The sequence below is a fragment of the Lepidochelys kempii genome, chromosome 10, assembly GCF_965140265.1.
Source record: "Lepidochelys kempii isolate rLepKem1 chromosome 10, rLepKem1.hap2, whole genome shotgun sequence".
Lineage (NCBI taxonomy): Eukaryota > Metazoa > Chordata > Testudines > Cheloniidae > Lepidochelys > Lepidochelys kempii.
The window spans coordinates 71,617,718-71,636,297 of record NC_133265.1 but is presented as its reverse complement, the minus strand read 5'-3'; the positions used below and the strand labels follow the sequence as shown (position 1 = coordinate 71,636,297).

Below are 18,580 nucleotides of genomic sequence, written 5' to 3'. Positions count from 1 at the left end.
CCTGACCCAGTCTCTCTGACCTCATCTTTTCCTGTTCTTCAGTCTGTTCCTTAGATTCTTCAAAGTTCAGATACTTTCTGTCTCTCTCCCTCCATAAGCTCATATGGTGGTGACCTGAGAATAAGGCCCTTTCTGGTGTGATTGTACAAGTGGACTGTAAAGACCCCTGGGTAGTTTGCAAAGGGTTGGGTCTAACCCCTGGGCCCTACTGAGACTCCCTCTTTCCCTTAAATAAGTTCAGCTGTCTAAGGCTTTGTCTGAACTACTGGCCCTGTGCAACCTGTATGACTACTGTAACACACTACTTTATAAGGCACGGACAGATGCCTGGGGTCTGGTTTACTGTGGCCTGGCACATTGTCTAGCCATTTACACCAGAGCAAAGAGAAGTATGTATGGGTGTTAAAGGCTGCCAGATCAGAACAGCAGCATTCTATACCCACTTTGCATTACACTAGGTGCAGGGCAGTGGTGAATTGGGCCCCAAGAGCTACAAAATTCCATTTCATAAACCCTAGAGAGCAGCAGATTCTGTTCAGCTCCATTCTCCTCATCTGCAACACTGGCTCCTTGACTTTACTAATCCCATCTTGATGACCCATCTAAAAATATGCCACCTACCCAAGCCCCCCAAATAAATGGTCAGAATCCCACTTCCTGAGCCTCCCGGTTATCAACATCTTCAAAAATTCCTCCCTAAAATCTGGTCACTGCCCTAGATTTATCATACATACCCTAACATCATCTACGAACAGGGTCTTTACAATGCATTACTGTAGCACACAGGGATCACCTGTATTTAGCTGTATGGATCACATGCCATCAGGGGGTCTGTAGAATGCTTTTGGTATGAATTACCTTCTACAGAATTGAATTTTCATCTAGCACAAGAGCCCTTCTGAACCATGCTCTAGATTGCATGCCCAGTTATAGTTGGCATGAGGAAGACGTTGAAAGGGAAAATAGATCTCCGCTGTTATTCTTGTTTTTCTGTTAAACATGACAAGCAGCAAGAGGGATGAATGGGAATCAGAATAACAACTCCGACACCTGTAAGAAAACAAGACAACACACTCCTTGCTTGTGATTCCATTCAGCTCTAAAGGGCATGGCTAGAGAGATGGGGAGAAGCTCATTCTGCTTTAGGTCTCTTTTTTTTTTTCTGATCTGAGCTGGGGTGTAGATGTTTTTGGTTTTCCCACCTGCCTTTCGCTTGGAAAATGAATGTGTCCTTTGTTGTTTCAGATGCACTAGTACAGTAGGTTGCAGAGTTATAGTACCTTCTTGATACTGAACCTTAGTCTGTTGTGAACAATAGATGGGGAAGTTAGCTTTGACAGTGTCAGCTGAAGAGGACCAAGCGACATTAGTGTTTCTGCTTCAGGCTGAGCAGTCATACATAATTCAGGAGGAAAAGGACGATGTGGTTCGTTGGGTATTGCATCAGGGTAGGAGAGAGACTTCTGATGCATGAACGTTTAAAGTAATGAAGGACGTAATCAGTGGCTGAGAGTTAGGGCTTTAGGTGGCTCCGCACACTTGGAGAGCTGTTTTCAGATGATATTTTAAATTAATTTGTGAAATTGTGTTGAGAGGGTCTCAGTCTAATCTTCTGTGAACACTTGTGCACTTTTCAAAATCATTACAGAGTTTGGCATGATTGCCAGTAGCTGCCAGCAGGATGGGGAACTCTGGTTTGAGGTACATTAGCATAATATATAAGGGGCTCAGGAATGGACTATGGGAAACATGTACAGGTCCAAATTGATTTTATACTGGTATAGCTCTGGGGAGAGGGTGAAGGATTGGAATAGAAAGGGAATTTACATGTCAGGATTGAGGTGCTTTGGCAGAGCAGGTGGCAGACTGGAATGGCATGGGATGTTGAGGGCTGAAATTTAGATACATCAGAAGAAACAGTTCAGGACTCAAGTATGTTGGCAGAGCTGGTAGGGAAACAGGACTGGAATAGCAGGGAGTGCTGTGAATCAGGACGTACTGGCAAAATTATATGGCAGGAGCAAAGGTTTGTGTTCTGCCTGCATATGTTATTTTACAGTCAAGCCATCATTATTAATGATCAGGACCAGATGACATTCCTCTAGGAATTCTGAGGGAGCTAATGAACAAAGGAGAAGAGCTACTAACAAAAATATGCAATTTATCATTACAAACAGCCAGAGGACTAGGTGACCGTCAATGTCACAACCTTGTTTAACAGGGTGCTATATATGAGTCTTGGCATTTATAGACTTACTTCAGGGGCTGAGAAAACCATTGAAGACAGAGTTTCAGGTGAGTATAATAACATAGGGACAAGGCAACATAGCTGGTGAGGTGAATTTTGCTTTTCTATTAATATGTTAGAATTCCTTGAAAGAGGCAAGGAACTCAGTGGCTGAAAGAGAAGTGGTGACTGAAATGTAATCAGACTTTCATAAGGCTTTTGATATAGCCCCTTGCAAAAGACTATTAAGGAAATTTGGGAACCCTGAGGTGAAAAGTAAAGGAACTTTCATGTATTCAAACCTAGTTAAAAGAGAGGAATCAAAAGTAGGAGTAAATGGGCAATTCTTGGCATGGTAAGAGGTTAAAAGTGAAGTGACCACAGGTATTAGTGCTGGGACTGGTGCTGGTCAATATACTTATTAATGACTCAGATGATGGGGAGGAGAATGAGGTAGCAAAATTTGCTGTTGTTGAATTATACAGTAGTGGGGAAGATTGTAAGGAGCTAAAGAAATGATGAAATTGAGTAATATGATGGCTGATGAAATGTAGACAAAGGCACATTAGAAGGGCCAATTTAAAGCACCCAGACATGTGGATGGGGGTTGAATTAGTTGTAACCACTGAGGAAAAATAAGTAGCCGTCACCTAGGAAGCTAGATTAAGATGTCTGCTCAGTGTGCAGCAGCCGCTGCAATAAAAAAAAAAGTGAATTAGATACTAGACTATATGAAGAGAAGGATAGAGAGTAACACAGCAAACATTATAATGCCGGTATGGACATTAATGTTAGTGTCTGTCCTAGAATACTAGGTTTGGACTGGATCAGTTCATCTGGAAAAAGACAAAGCAGAGCTAAAGAAGGTCAAAAGAAGGCAAATGAAAATGTTTAGTGGCCTGGAAGGAGCTTCAGTATGAGGAGAGACTAGGAAAATTAGGACTGTGTAGTTTGAAAAGGGAAAGAGTAAAGGACAATATGAAAAGGGGCTTTACAGTGTGTGGAAGTAACCCGGAGCCCTGCTTGGGAGGATTCATCACTATGCTCTGCACGCTCTACGCTAGTGCAGTTGGCACAGGGGTGCTCCCCAGCATTCCCTGAGACAGAACACCCCCACCCAGTGCTGAGCCAATTCCACCCGTTCCGTCCCATCTCTGCAGAAGCACTGGGGACAAGGGATGTGCTGAGGTAAGCTGGGGGCAGACTGCTGCCAGTTCTGGAGCCAGTAGGAGGAACTGTGTGTCCTGGGATGGACCTGCACCATGCTGATTCCTCGCTGCCGAGGGGCTATGGTAGCATGAACGCAGCTTAGGGCAGCCATGAGCCTCCCTGTCTTGTGCCAGAGGGTGAACCAGCTCCTGCAGGTCACAAATAGGGGAGTCACAAGTCATCTCCCTTCAGTCCCTGGGTTGGTGGAACAATGACTTTTACAACCCTGTGGTATAGTTCTAGGGTTTAGAACAGGAGTCATGACTCTTGGGTTTTATTCCCAGGAACACCATACTTGCTATGTAACCTTGGGCAAGCAGCTTCCCTTCTCCATGTCTCATTCATCTGACCTATAAAGTGGGGATAATAGTAGACACCCGAGAGGCGGTTTCACCAGTTACTGTTTGTAAAGTCCTTTGAGACCCTGTGATGAAAGGTTCTGTGGACTGTTATTGCAATGAGATTGAGTAGCATGTAGAAGGCCCTGCAGGTGCTATGCCTTAACCTTGTAATATAATATAAGGGTAAGAGGGTACTCCATGGAATAATTAACCTGTGGAACCCAGCAGTGAATGGCATTATAAAGACAACTATCTTATTAAGATTAACAACAACAAAAAGGATTAGAGACTTATAAATAAAAGTAGCATCTGCACTTACATTAGCTGGAATAAAATTACAAGGACCTTATGTTTCAAGATAGATGGTGATCCCCCATCTGGGGTCAGGAAGATATTTCACTCCCATGGTGTAATATTGCTGAGTTAGGCACATTTTACATCTTCCTCGGAAGCTCTAGTCAGTACATTGGACGATATGGACTATTGGTCTGGTTATTCTGATGAACACTAATGCTATTGACACCTGTGGATAATAGCCCTGCCCTACCGCACCACAGGGGTGCTGTGAAGATAAATACATTAAAGATTGTGTGAGGTGCTCAGATAATATGGTAATGGAGCCCATATGAATATCTGTGAGTTTCCCAGTCTCCACCTGCAGGAGTAATACTAGTTTTCCTAGTACTTATATGGAACCCAGGGGGAGGAAGGATGGTCTTTTGGATAAGGCACTGGGTTGGAATTTAGGAGACCTGAATTCAGTGCCAGACTTTGTCATAGACTTCCCTTTTTGTATCTCAGTTCCCATCTGTAGAATGAGAACACTTCCCTGCCTCAGTGTGAGGATAAATTCATGAGTGTTTGTGAGGCATTCATTTATTATGGTTATGGGGGCTGCAGAAGTAACTAGGTATATGAACCTGAGAAGCACAGGGGTCCTGAGCTGGCAGGGTTTTTTCTTTAAGAACGCTTTGGAAATGTCCAACTATTTGTTCACTTCAATTTTTGGAGGCTTCCCCTCCAAGTCTCACTACAAAGGGTAGAAACACTGTCTGTTCACCTCCCCTCTTTCTGAGCACCACAGAGAAACAGACTGCTCAGTAATAGGAGACCTTCGTGCACAAATAGTACTGCGAAGTTGACCAGCGAACATGTAGAGAGGAAACTTCCTTCTGCTGGAAATGTCTATGGCAGTCAGAATCAAATAGGAGCTTGATGCAGCTCCAGGCTCTGTCAGATTGAAACAATGCAAACTCCTACAGAGTACTCAGTTCTGGCCTGGCATAGCACCCATTCAACCTGTTCCACTACATTGCAAACAGAGCAGCTGCCTATGGGAGAGACAAAGTGGGAGAGGGTGAAGAACTGTTCAGTGTGTGTGAAGGGAGGAGGCATAATCCGTTAGTGTTAGTCCAGGTGCCATCCAAAGCAGTTGTTGGACCAAAACACACATCCTAAAAACAGTCCATTGGCATGATACATGGTATTTAAATGAACGAGAAAGCAAACTAATGCAGTACTTACCTCTGCTGGAAGGTGAGAGCTCCCAGGCAGTGGTACCATCCCATCTCTAAAGACTGTCCCCTCCGGGGGAGCATTTCTTCCTCTCTATTCCTCTCCATCTTTCCTTTCCTTAATGAGCATCTGCAAAGAGCTACATTATGGGACACTTCCCCATATAGAAATCTATCCCTTCCTGGCCCTTATCAGGAAGGGCCCTTTTAGAGCCTGGTTCTCCATTGCCCTGCACCAGGTGCAGTCATTTACAGTAGTGGCAAGTGGGCATAAGATGATTGGATCAGAATAGTAGCATTTTTTACCTATCGCAAGGAAGTGCAAATGACGGCACAAGATGTAGGGCAATGGTGAATCATGACCTACATCCCTGCCCTGAAGAATTTACAGCCTAAGGACAAGGAACAGAGAGAGGAAGAGGCAGTGAACCATCCAAACAATGTGGTTACTAACAGTTGGCAAAGGTAATATTGGTCCTGTGTCATTTGTTAGTTTGTTCTAATGTATCAGGGCAGTGAGGGTAGGGTACCCCCTGGGAATAGGTGAAGGAAGGAAAGGCAAAGGATATTGTGGGAGGAGGAGAGAAGGGGGAATAAGGAGAGGAAAATTGGGGGAGGGAGGCAAGGTTGGAGAAGAGCATGGAGGGCTCCGGGAGCAAGGCTGCTGTGGAGAGATTGTGGGGATGAGAACCTGGGGCAAATAGCCAGTGGGTGTAGAGGAGTGGAAGAGGAAGTGACACCAGGCAATCTTAGTTTAGCCTTTTCCCCACAATAAGTCTGGAGAATTCAAAATTCAACTTGCTTGAATGTTTGACTAGAGTATTGTCTCCTGCTGAATTCCCAGCGTGCCACTGAACAGATTTTGAAGACAGCTCCCCTAGTGAGTCCAAGGGGAAGGGGTTGCCCTTCCTTGTTTGCCTTCCCCTTTCCACTTCCTGAACAATCCTGGCTGTAAAATACACTTGTTTAACTAGGGAAGCATTCATTTCATCACAGAAAAATGATTCAGAACAAAAGCACACCCCTGATGCCTTCATGTCTGTCTCTGTCTCTTTAGGTGTCTTACTGGCCAAATCCTGACGTCCTTGCTCAGACGTAATGCAGGCAGTACTCTCATTGACTTTGTAGGAACTTTGCCAGAGTTGAACGACCATAAGGTTCAATCCTAGAGAGACAGGCAGTGATGTTACCTCACTTTGTGGCCAATGTCCAAGACAACAATGACAAACACTCAGAACTAGACACACTCCTGTAACAGTAGGGTAGGCAGATAGGGTTCCATGAGTTTTCTCCTTATTTCTGTTCCTCTGTATCGACCACCACTGGCCCCAGCAGCCTTCAGTCCTCTCTTCCATATCTCCCATCCTCCTCTCTTCTGTCTGCCCCACCCCCATCCTCCTCATCTTTCATTCTAGAAATTCCTTTGAACCTCTCTTGCACACTTTCCCCCTGCATCATAGGCCCTTCCTGCTCACTTAATCTGCATATTTATCCTTGAAGTCCTTTGGCCCAAACTCATTGCTTTATCTGTAATTTCTTCCATTTTGCATGATGTCCCTGCTATTAAATACCAAATACACTATTCTAGCTATGTAAGGGATTGTGGCACATGAGAAAACTTAGCTTTCTCCTCACTACCCCCCAGTTTATAAGCACCAGGTTCCTACAGGTGTGTGCCTGTGTGTTTTCATTTGTGTGTGTGTGTGTGTGTATATAGAGACAGCAGTGTTCAGGCATAGTTCAGACTAACATTAAGGCAGGAGACATCAGACACTGAATGTTTCATTCAGCTCTCTGGTTTATTCACTGCAGCCTTCAGATGGTTTCTATTAGTATTCTGACTGAGAGCTCACTGATGGAATTAGTGGGAAACCAGACTGTCAATTTATTTATACCCAGCCTCAGGGCATAACCGCTGTGCATGTGTAAAGCCATTGAGATGCAGAGAATACTCTCTCTCTGTGTGCATATAGATATATATAAATGTAGACAGCAGGTGAGTTTATAGCTGAAAGCTGTTACCCCAAGGGTTCAAGAAGTGACCAATAGTAGGAGAGAACACCTTGATGGCATTATTGCCCACCGAAGGTCCCTTTTTTTCAACTCAGGGAGCAGTCATTTTCCCCAAAATCTCCAGTCTACCTATGTGTATGTATGTCTTTTGGCTTTTAATTTGCTGCACCTTTAGTTTTCTATGCTAAGTCATCTCCAGTTTAACTCACAAGGTCCCACAATCCTCTGTGTCATCAGGTGAACATGGCAAAGCCATGTTGCTTGCAGCAGTGGGAGTGTTTAATGCTGCCTTTTTGCCTCCAGTGCCATAGCTATATCATTAATCCTGTGAAGGATTGTGAGGGCAGTTTGTCTAATGACAGAAACATTTATCTGTGGATACAGCAATGCTGAATATTAACAAGCATTATTCACCATGAATTACTCGACCAGCTCCGGTTTGGAGATACCTGTTTTCACAGTAGTGTCCTGGCCAGATTGTGGCTCAAGTAATTACTGTCCTCCTGCCCCAAATTCCCCTCTCATTGTGAGAGAGTACGTGTTGCTGGCTCCTGGACACATCTGCCTCAGAAAGCCCACCCTGACTTCAAGCACTAACTGACACCCCGACCTCACAATGTCAGCAGAGGCTGAACTGGCTCAGAGAGACACGAGTAAGCTTTTCAGCCTCTCACGATAGCTAAGACTTACGCTACATTTGGTCAACTGCATAGATTTCTAGATTTTGTGTGTTCTTATATAAGAAAAGGGGCCCAAAGCTTGAAGTGGAATCTCAGGTGGGGCCTCAGTGCAGCTTTCTACAATGATACGAGAATTGAGAAGACAGAGTCAAGGAATCACAGACATCTGTGATTGGCAAAACATGTGCAGCTCCCCTCTCTTCCACAGTGGACAAGAGGCAGCTTCCCTGTCATGCCATAGCGGGATATCTTCAGAAGGCAGTGCACTGCCAAGGGACTGTGTGAACCTAGGAAGTTTGAGGAGGCTCAGTGCCATGTACTAGACAGAAAGATAAGGTCTTGGAAGACCCAGACTGAAGGACACCTTGAACAAAAATGCAGTGAGACATGGTTGCCTAGTCCACTGACCTGTAATGTTGCGGTAACCAGACCACTTTCTGTCATTGGGTCTTCAGCCAGCGCACTTCAGTGCAGTATGGCTAGTCTCTCCTGCCAGCCTCTTACCAAACACAGGCACAGACTGGCATTGCTATTGCATTCTTCCTCTGCCTTCTGCATTTCATACAGTAGGATGGATGGATGCAGAGATCTACATCAGCAATCCCTGGCACTGAAGGCAGGAGCCATCAAGGACACTAGTTTTATATCTCAGGTCTGTCAACACCTCTACTTCCTACTGTAGTCATGGCACACCCCTTCCAACCACACCCACTGCTGAAAGGGGTGGAGAGGGGAGGGAGGGGGAAGTGAGAGAGAGAATTATGTGATCTAGCTGAGTTAAAAAATAAAAGTCTCTCTGTGTTTGAAGTGAATAAAGTGTGTTAACAAGTAATCTTCTAGCTGAGATTTCCAGCTGTTACTCCTGAGCTGTCTAATATCAAAGCAATATGGGACTATGGTATGGCAGCTAACTTCAGTGCATGAGCAATTACAGCCTGATGTTTCTCAGGTATATTATGGTTTTATTATTATTATTTCTCCGCTCATAGTTTCTTAAGGCCTCTTCATATCCTGAATAAAACTCTGGGGAATCATAAAGCCACAGGCAGAGCTTTAGCACAGTCGCTGCTTGGCATCTCTGGGATTGATAAGTATTTAGTGTGTTGCCTTGATCTTGGAAGCAGGGACCTGCGATACACCACAGAGGAAGCCTCAAGATGTTTTCTGTGTATTCTGCACCTGAGAGAAGCCCTTGTCATTCTCTAAATGGCAGATTTGTGCTTCTGCTCTCTCTGCTTCAGCCAGGCACCTCCATCCTCTTTACTTGGACATAACCAAAAACTGCCAAAAAATTATTTTTGAATAAAATAAATAATACACTTAAACTTGTTCAGAGGCACCAAGCACTATCACTGCCTTGTGTTTATAACCCTTGTTTCCTGTGCCTTATCTCTCTGGTTTCTTACTATTGTTAATGATTTGTATTTCCATAGCTCAGGGAATGCAACCTTCAGCACACGGCCCTCCAGGGAACTCCACTGGCGGGCTGGGACGGTTTGTTTACCTGCAGCGTTCGCAGGTTCAGCCGATCACAGTTCCCACTGGCTGCGGTTCGCCATTCCAGGCCAGTGGGGACTGTGGGAAGCGGCGTGGGCGGAGGGATGTGCTGGCCGCCTCTTCCTGCAGCCTCCATTGGCCTGGGATGATGAACCGCGGCCAGTGGGAGCTGTGATTGGCTGAACCTGCAGACACGGCAGGTTAACAAACGGTCCCAGCCCGCCAGGGGCTTTTCCTGGCGGGCCGCATGCCAAAGGTTGCAGATCCCTGCCATAACTCACTATACCCACACATTTAGTCCCTACCCGGAAAAAGTTTACTGTCTAAGAGATTTGCCCAAGGTTTTATAGCAGGTTACTGGGAGAATGGGGAGTGGAACCCAGCTTGTCAGATTCCCAGTTAGTGCTCTGTCCACTAGACCACAGGCTGCTTTCTCTTTGCATGTTACATCACTGCTTTATTTCAATCGAGCAGGTATTTTTTCTTTTTGTCTCTTGTGCCTGGTATATTTTTGAGTGCTGTATTATTTCATTTTATTATTGACAATGATAATAATTGCAAATTTGTAGTTTTGTCTCAGAAGCCAGGGAAGGAGCAAGAATTTCAACGTATTTACCATGAAAAGCTGCATTTGCCAGGGCAGCTTTAACCCCAGGTGACATTTGCACGTACTGTATCTGCCAAACCATAAGTGGTGGTTTTCTCATAGGCTTGACTGGCCTTGTGGGCCTGACAAACCTGGCAAAAGTATTTGCAAGAAGTGCAGTAGTTTATGTGAGAAATCTCTCCTTACTTCCATCTAGCAGGCACTCTTAATTCAGAAATAATCACAGCTCGCACTTACAGAGGGCTGCTCAGTCCCCAAGGGTTCTGAAGTGCTTTACAAATCTGACAGACTCTATACAGGGAGAAAGCCCATGAGATCAGAGCTCTGCTGCCTCTAATGGATTAATGGAACTTTCACGGCTCTGTTACCCCTAAGACGTTCGGTAATACGTAGTAAACATCTGAGTCCAGAAATAAAGGCCATATTGGAATGGAGCTCACACCATTCACATGGCTGTTCCTGGGAATGTAAATGGGGGCTTTTGACTATTACTAAGGAAACGATCTTTGGTAATGGAGTTGGGAGCTCATATAAGAGCGGGGGCTACAGAGAGGTTTTGTGCTAAGGTAACCCATAGGGTTGATACTGGCAGAGACAGCAAATGTTCAGGGATTGATTCTGCCCTGGGTGATGGCACCGGAGAATGTTTTGGATGGGGTCAATAAATGCCAGAGTTGAGGGGGAGTTTACAGACACTTTCTCGCTTTTGTATATCTGGGTTTGATTCTGTCCAGCCCTTACACAGCATACATGGAACTCCCACTGGTTTCATTAAGAATTACATGCAGCTGGTGATTCAGACCCCGGGGTTTGTTTCATTTTAGTTGTTGCAAATTTTTTGAGGGAAACCAAAAAAAACCCCACCCCACAACCAGAAACGGTTCAGAGTTTGGTTTCTTCTAGGATCAGCGCCTAAAAGTTTGCATACTGTATTCAAGCATTACAGTCCATTTAGACCCGTAAAGCTTCAATAGAAATATCACCGGAACTGGCTTTCTTGTGAGGCTTCTGGCCTTTCCTACTTCTGGTTGGATTGAGAAGCTTGTGACAGCCTCCCTGAGAGCTGTAAGCACAAAGATGCCATTTAAAATTAAAAATACAAGGTGTGAGGAAGGGGAGAGTCATCTGAATGGTTCAGGGTTAATATGAGTCAATTCTGGTTATATCTGGATCATTGGCTTTCCAAGGGGAGTAGTAGAGACAAAAAATCTAACTTGTTTTAAGACTGAGCTTTATAAGCTTATGGAGGGATGATATTGGCATGTGGCGTTGCCAACAATGGCATACGGCACATGCAACTGCTATTAGCAAATCTCTCCAGTGGCTGTCAATGGGACAGTAGATGGGGAGGGCTCTGAGTGACTACAGAGAATTCTTTCCCAGGTGTCTGGCTGGTGGGTCTCACCCACCTGCTCAGGGTCTAACTGATCGCTGTATTTGGGGTGGGGAAGGAATTTTCCCCTAGATCTGATTGGCAGAGACCCTGGCGGCAGGGGGTGGGGGGTCACTTTCCTCTGCAGCGTTGGGTACAGGTCTCCAGTTTGAACTAAAATAAATGGTGGATTCTCTGTAACTTGAAATCTTGAAGTCAAGATTTGAGAACTTCAGTAACTCAACCAGAGGTTATGGGTCTATTACAGGAGTGGATGGCTAAGGTTCTGTGGACTGCAATGTGAAGAAGGTCAGACTAGATAATCACGATGGGCCTTTCTGGCCTTAAAGTCTTTGAATCCATGAGACCCTATTTAGGCCCTAATTCAGCAAGGTACTTCAGCATCTGCCTTACTAGGCATCAGAGATGTACCATGGAAGACCTTTGTGAATTGGCCTCTGTCATAAATATAAAGGGAAGGGTAACCACCTTTCTGCATACAGTGCTATAAAATCCCTCCTGGCCAGAGGCAAAACCCTTTCACCTGTAAAGGGTTAAGAAGCTAAGGTAACCTCACTGGCACCTGACCCAAAATGACCAGTGAGGGGACAAGATACTTTCAAATCTGGAGGTGGGGGGGACAAAGGGTTCTGTCTGTCTGTGTGATGCTTTTGCCGGGAACAGATCAGGAATGCAGCCTTACAACTCCAGTAAAGTTAGTAAGTAATCTAGCTAGAACATGCATTAGATTTTCTTTTGTTTAATGGCTGGTAAAATAAGCTATGTCTTTTTGTAACTTAAGGTTTTGCCTATAGGGATGCTCTATGTTTTGAATCTGATTACCCTGTATGGTATTTACCATCCTGATTTTACAGAGGTGATTCTTTTACCTTTTCTTTAATTAAAATTCTTCTTTTAAGAACCTGATTGATTTTTCATTGTTCTTAAGATCCAAGGGTTTGGGTCTGTGTTCACCTATGCAAATTGGTGAGGATTCTTAACAAGCCTTCCCCAGGAAATGGGGTGTAGGACTTGGGGGGATATTTTGGGGGAACACATCTCCAAGTGGTCTCTTTCCTTGTTCTTTGTTTAAAACGCTTGGTGGTGGCAGCATACTGTTCAAGGACAAGGCAAAGTTTGTACCTTGGGGAAGTTTTTAACCTAAGCTGGTAAGAATAAGCTTAGGGGGTCTTTCATGTAGGTCCCCACATCTGTACCCTAGAGTTCAGAGTGGGGAAGGAACCTTGACAGCCTCTATATTCAAGCTTGACCAGGACTCTTTTGATACTGGACTATCAGCTAGGGTTGCCCAAGAGGAGCCGTTCCACCTTATTCAAAGTCAGAGAGACTTGACAATGTACCAGATTAGTGATGGGTCTGACCCAAACCCTGATCTGCACTGCTTACCAAATCAGATCCAGAGCCTCCCAGACTTTGCAGAGGTTTGCAATCCAAACCAGGAACTACATCCCATTATTTCATAACAGGCAGGACTCCCCTAAATTTTGGGGTGTTGAAAATCCAGCTCCACAGTTTGCAACAGTAGCCCGCCTCTGCCAGGGAGACACCAGTGTTTAATAGAAGGGGAAGCCTCTCAGAGTTGTTTGTTGTTTTGTAATTACTTTGTTATTGATTTTTGTAAACTATTCATAACTTGTTAAAGATCTTTCCCCCTCCTTCCTTTTCATCTCTGCCACTTCTGACAGCTTACAGTGGCACAGCTCATTTGCCTTCCCATGGCTCAAGGAGACAACTCTTACTTTAACAGAGAGGAAGTATGGTGTAATGTTCTGAGTGCAGGGCTGGGCATGGAGCCAGGAACTCATGGAGTCTGATACTTGTTCTTACAGTGACTTACTCTGCAGCCAGAGTCAAGTCCTTTGAACTCTCTGCCTCAGTTTCCCCGTCTGTAAAATAGAGGCCAGGGGACCCTGTTAATGACTGTAAATCTCGCTGCAGATGAAAAGACCTGTATGGAGCAAGTGCAAAGTAAAAATAGGTGTTTGCAATCTTTGGCCAATGGAGTGAGCATGTGGGTTCAACATTTTGGGGTGTTGTCCGGTTCATTTCATTGTCCTGCCTCTAGATTTTCCTATCTGGAGGAATACCCCAGAGAGCGGTAGCCTATATGAGATGGTAACTCTTCCTCCCACCCTTAGCTGGGTGATTCCAGACTCATCACTCTAGGTTTCTGTTTTTCATCGACAGGGCCTGCAGATTGGAACACGAGAGTTGGAGGAAATGGGAGCCAAGTTCTGCCTGGGACTCCTCATCCTGCAGCTTAAATCCTTGCCCTGCAGCAAGAAGCTGATGGCTCAGGCAGCAGCCCTGCTGGATCTGGAGGAGGAGATTGCAGACCATTGGGCACAAAGGTCAGAGTGAGAGCATTACTAGAGAGTCCTCCTCAGGAGGGGCGTTGGCAGGGAATAGTCTTGGTTCCACGTTTACAGCACCAGCCTCAACCACAGACTGAGATGCTCATTATAAATGAGGAGACAAGTGATTCTTAAAGAAATCCATTGTGGAGGCATTAGTCCATGAGATTAGCAGTGCTGCCCTGCCCTACATCCTTCCGACTGGGTAAATTAGGTAGAGAAGGAGATGGTCCTCTCAGACTTTCCACTCACTTGCCCATCTGTTCCATTCATCGGAGTGGCATCGCCCCAAAGGATTCTCCGTCTGGGGTGAGTGGGGTGGGTCTCACAAATCCTCTTCCTGGCTGTTCGAGGAGGGGAGACTGTCCCCATCAAAATCTGTTTCCATCACCAATAAAAGGCTCCCTGAAGAGTCTCCCACAAGGAAGTAATTCCCTGAGAGCTGCAGGGAAGGGAATGAGTATTGCAAATTCAGAAAGGAGCTCGTCAGCAAGCAATAGAAATTCTAGGCTCGATCCCGGAAGGGGCAAAGTGCCCACAACTCCCACTGATGGTGCTCCACACCTCAAAGAATTGGGCACTCTTAGAGAGTCAGCTTGTAGGTCTGTGACGCACACAGTGAAACCTTGACCCTACTGATTATTTTGGAGAAACTTCTCTTTTTAAAGTGCTAAATTCTGCTCGGAATATCCTGGGTGCAATTCCATTGCACTCGATGTCAGTGGGGTTGCTTCAGTGTAAGTGAGAGGAGAGTTTGGCATGGATGTATGTCAGAGTATAAAGAACATAAACTCAGGTGTCTGAGGAGATAGGGAGATTTCTATGCAACATCACCATTCTCACTTGCCAATGACATGCGCATGCATCAAACTAATGTTTTTCAAAAAGTGATGGAAAAAGAAAACCCAGTGACTGATACGAGTCGACGCTCCCCCTACGGGTCTTTCGTCAAAAGATTCTTTCACTCTCACCAGTGAAAAAGGCAAGTTGTTGTGTAGCAGAAATACCCCAGTAATTTATAGTGGATTTCCAGTCTTCCCCTTCAGGGATACTTAACAGCCATTAGTACCACCTGTTCTCCATGCTGGAGACCGTATTTACAACCTTGTTCGTCATTTTTAATGTTTATGGAGGGAGGAATGAAAAAGTCTAAAAAATAGAGATGCTCTTTTGGATTCGTCATGCTCACTTGTACATGTGAACATGAAGCAATTACTGTGTATCCCAAACACTAACTGTGCCGCGGACAGCCTTCCGACAAGCAATCAGCGTGTCATTAGAGAGAACCACTCACGCCTGGCCAGACAGACAGATTCCAGGCATAAATCAAACCCTAACATTGGAACTGGAGCTGCATGAGCCTTTGAGTTAAACTAACTTCTCAATGGGGAGGAAAAAAAATCCAAACACCTACAGAAGCCAGGCAATGAAATAAAGCCAATAGGTCAGGTGGAACTGGTTCAGCCAGAACTGATCCTGGCCTTTTTGCCTACAACTAAGTGGAATCTTTTTGCGATGAAAAGATTTAAAATTCTGTTATTTTATTTGCTTGGTTTTATTGTAATGTTCATTCACCTCAGCCCTTTACAGTCTTGGATGAGACTGGAACTGGGTGTACCAAAATAATAGCAAAAAACTTATTCACACACAGTTATTTCTTGTTTAGCCATGTGCAGGGGGTTAGACTAGATGATCATGATGGGCCCTTCTGGCCTTAAAGTCTATGAGTCTGTGAGTTTAAACCAAGTTGTACTGAAAATTTCAACTGATCTTGCAAGTTTCCCATAACACAGGAATCTAGATCCATGTGGGATAAGGACAGGAACTGTTAGGTGTCTACCCAAGTGGAACCAGTAGTCCTGTTGAAATTTGCCCAGCTTTAGTTAGTATGTCACCATCATCCAGTGATGTAGTGTCACTGGCTGAGAGTGTTAGGCAGAGTGACCCCTGCAAGTACTCACAGGAACTCTCTGTGGATTTGGGTGGGCAGAACAACAGTCTTAGTGGAATTGTTTGCCAAACATGTGTTTGCAAATCAGGTAAGTCACTGAATTTTGAATTCTACCCAGTGGTATGCCATTGGAGGAGCTTGTTGTGAGAATGTGGAGCAGGAACACATGAAACAGGAAGTTTGATAACATATAAAGTTCTTTATAAATGATCAAATGGAAATGGTTGTGCAATGTAGTGATTTCAGGTCAAAACACCAAAATTCATCTGCAATGTTTATGTGACTCTAGTTGAGAGAATTGCCTCATGCATTCCAGAATATGAGTAGGAACTCTAATGTAAGCAGTGTAAAAATGCAGTGTGCAGAATGCACATTATATACAGGCAGGAAAATAGCTCTTCCTAGGCCTGATACACCCTAGCAAAGTTTGCAGGAACGATTTCCCACCAGAGCAGCTTCAGTAGTAGCAGCAATGGAGGAAGCTGCAGTGAAGACAGGGTGCAGGTTTTTTTTACTGCCCCTGTACTCCAGCTTTACTCAGTGCAGGGTTAAATGACAGTGGTAAGAACATGGGAGTCCTGCCTCTACTAGTGTTTCCAGTGTTGCTATTAACAGTGGAGCTGCAGCTATGAAATTTGCTAGTGTAGAGGCATCCTTTTGGGCTTGCAGAAGAGTAAAGTTTTGGTGGTTTAATACCTCGGCTGTAATTGTCTTTTGATTACAACAAAGGTGCATTGCACTCCGCGGTCTGTTATACTCTCTGCTACTGAGAGTGTAAGTAGGGTGGAGTGAAACTACCCAAAGTATTTTTGCCCCTTTTGCCAAGTGGTAGTAGATTCTGAGGCCTTGCAGATTGGTTTCCCATTGGAGGAGAAATCAGCCCTGCAGAGTCTGGGTATTGTCCGAGTGCAGCTTGTTTTATTTATTCTGTATACGCTGACCCTGGAGCAGGGGATGGTTACAAATGGAACCTAGCCAAACCCCTCTTCCAGGAAAATCAGGAGCAACGCCTGAGCCAAATTCCCAGGACGCAACTCTGTCCTAAGAAATGACTGGAGGGAGTAACAGCAAAGCAGGCTGCAAACTCTCTGGCTATTTGTGACAGCTTCCCCAAAAGAAAACTACATCACAAAAGGAACAACACAAGGCATGTCTCCAAAGACTGTGCGCTACTTCCACACTAACAAAATAACTTGTAAACATATGTGTAACCGCATTGCCTGGTGATTTCTGCTGAAACAGTTTGCATCTGTGACACTGGAGAATTTTCAAGGATGTTTGGGAATGGAGGGATTCTAACCTTGGTGAAAAACAACCCATTTTCTTTGACACATAACTTTTGCTGCCAATCAGGTGACATTGTACCCTGAGCTGAATGAAGATTTTTGTTCCAGGACAGTTTTTTATTTTCATGTTTTTTAAAGACAAGGGATTTATTCCTGGCCTTTTATTTTCACTAGAACTAGCCAAACATTCAGAATGAGTCTACACAATTTTGTGACGGCTCAAAAGAGGATCTGTGAGAACTACACTCTATTACACCCTCTTTAAGGAGATAAATACACCCCAAATGAGAAACAAATACCTGATTGTGCAACAACCCATACTCACAATGGTGGGCACTTATTCACATGCATAGTGTCATTGGAGTCCTTGAGTCTACTACATGAGGGACGGTTCTGCCATCAAGTCCTAAATTTGCATATATGCACCTATGCACATCTGTATGCACACTCACATGTATACAGGACTATACCTGTAACTGATACGAGTGGCCATTCAGTGACCCAGGGGTTTACATCCATGTCACTGGAAACATTGGACTGAGACTCAGGGTTAAGGTAAAGGATTAGCAGCCTTCATTTAATAGCCCTCGCCTTTCTGACTCTGGGATTGCTTAGCTACTCCAGACAGAGTGTTGTGTTTTAGCTCTGGGTCTTGCATAAAACCCAGGATGGATTATTCAGGGGCTGTGTCTGCTTAATTTGTTCCAAAGAGCTGGAAAGGAGCATAGAGCCATTATGACAGCACTCAGCACAGACTCGTTAGCAACTGGTGAGTTACAAACTAATCCCATTACCAGACTGTTACATTTTATGTTCCAGTACAAAGCCCCTTATTTATTCTGGGCTTGCTTCTGATTGCACTTGCACCAACTTCCATCAGAGTTACTGGTGTGATTCCTTTGACTTTAGTGTAGCTACTCATAATTTACTCTGGGGTAATGAAGGTCAGATGAGTCTCTCTACTGGTACCAAAGGAGTTCGATACAACTGGATCTGGGTTTTGTTCCCTCAGCAGTGGTACATCAAAGAGGTACATAAAAGAAATCTATGTCTGTCTGTCGAACTTAATCTCGTCTGTCTCCTGTATACACATTCCTAAAACACTCATCATCACTGTACTCAGGATGACAGGGCAAACCATGAAACAAGAAATTAGTCCAGCACTGGGTATAGTTCGATCTCAGACTTAATTAACTAAGTGGCTCATCTGAAACTCCTATAGGTCCCAGTTAGTGAAGTCAGATCTTCTAGTCCTCACAGATGTCTCTGTCCATTTCTTTTATTTTTTAAAACCCTGCAGTTTGTCTCCTGCCATTGCCTTTGCTCTGGGTGTCTGGTGTGCTTGGCATTGATTTGGCATGTGAGCCCCTGACAGCAAACATTTCCACCTGTCAGGGCTTATATCAATACATGTCTTCTAATCTTCCCCTTCTCCAAGCTGTCTCTTTCTTTCCCCACTGCTAGGAAGGGGATGACTGGGAGGGAATAGACTGTTTTTGTGCACTTGA

The 18,580-nt window shown here is 44.6% G+C and overlaps 1 protein-coding gene across 1 annotated transcript in view; it reads left to right on the top strand.

The window, feature by feature from the left end:
- AGBL1 (AGBL carboxypeptidase 1) overlaps positions 1–18,580 on the top strand; it is a 354,690-nt gene that overhangs the window by 229,337 nt on the left and 106,773 nt on the right. Inside the window, exon 20 of the mRNA XM_073304655.1 lies at positions 13,669–13,832. Within this exon, the coding sequence (XP_073160756.1) occupies positions 13,669–13,832 (164 nt within the window). The remainder of the gene's footprint in view (positions 1–13,668; positions 13,833–18,580) is intronic.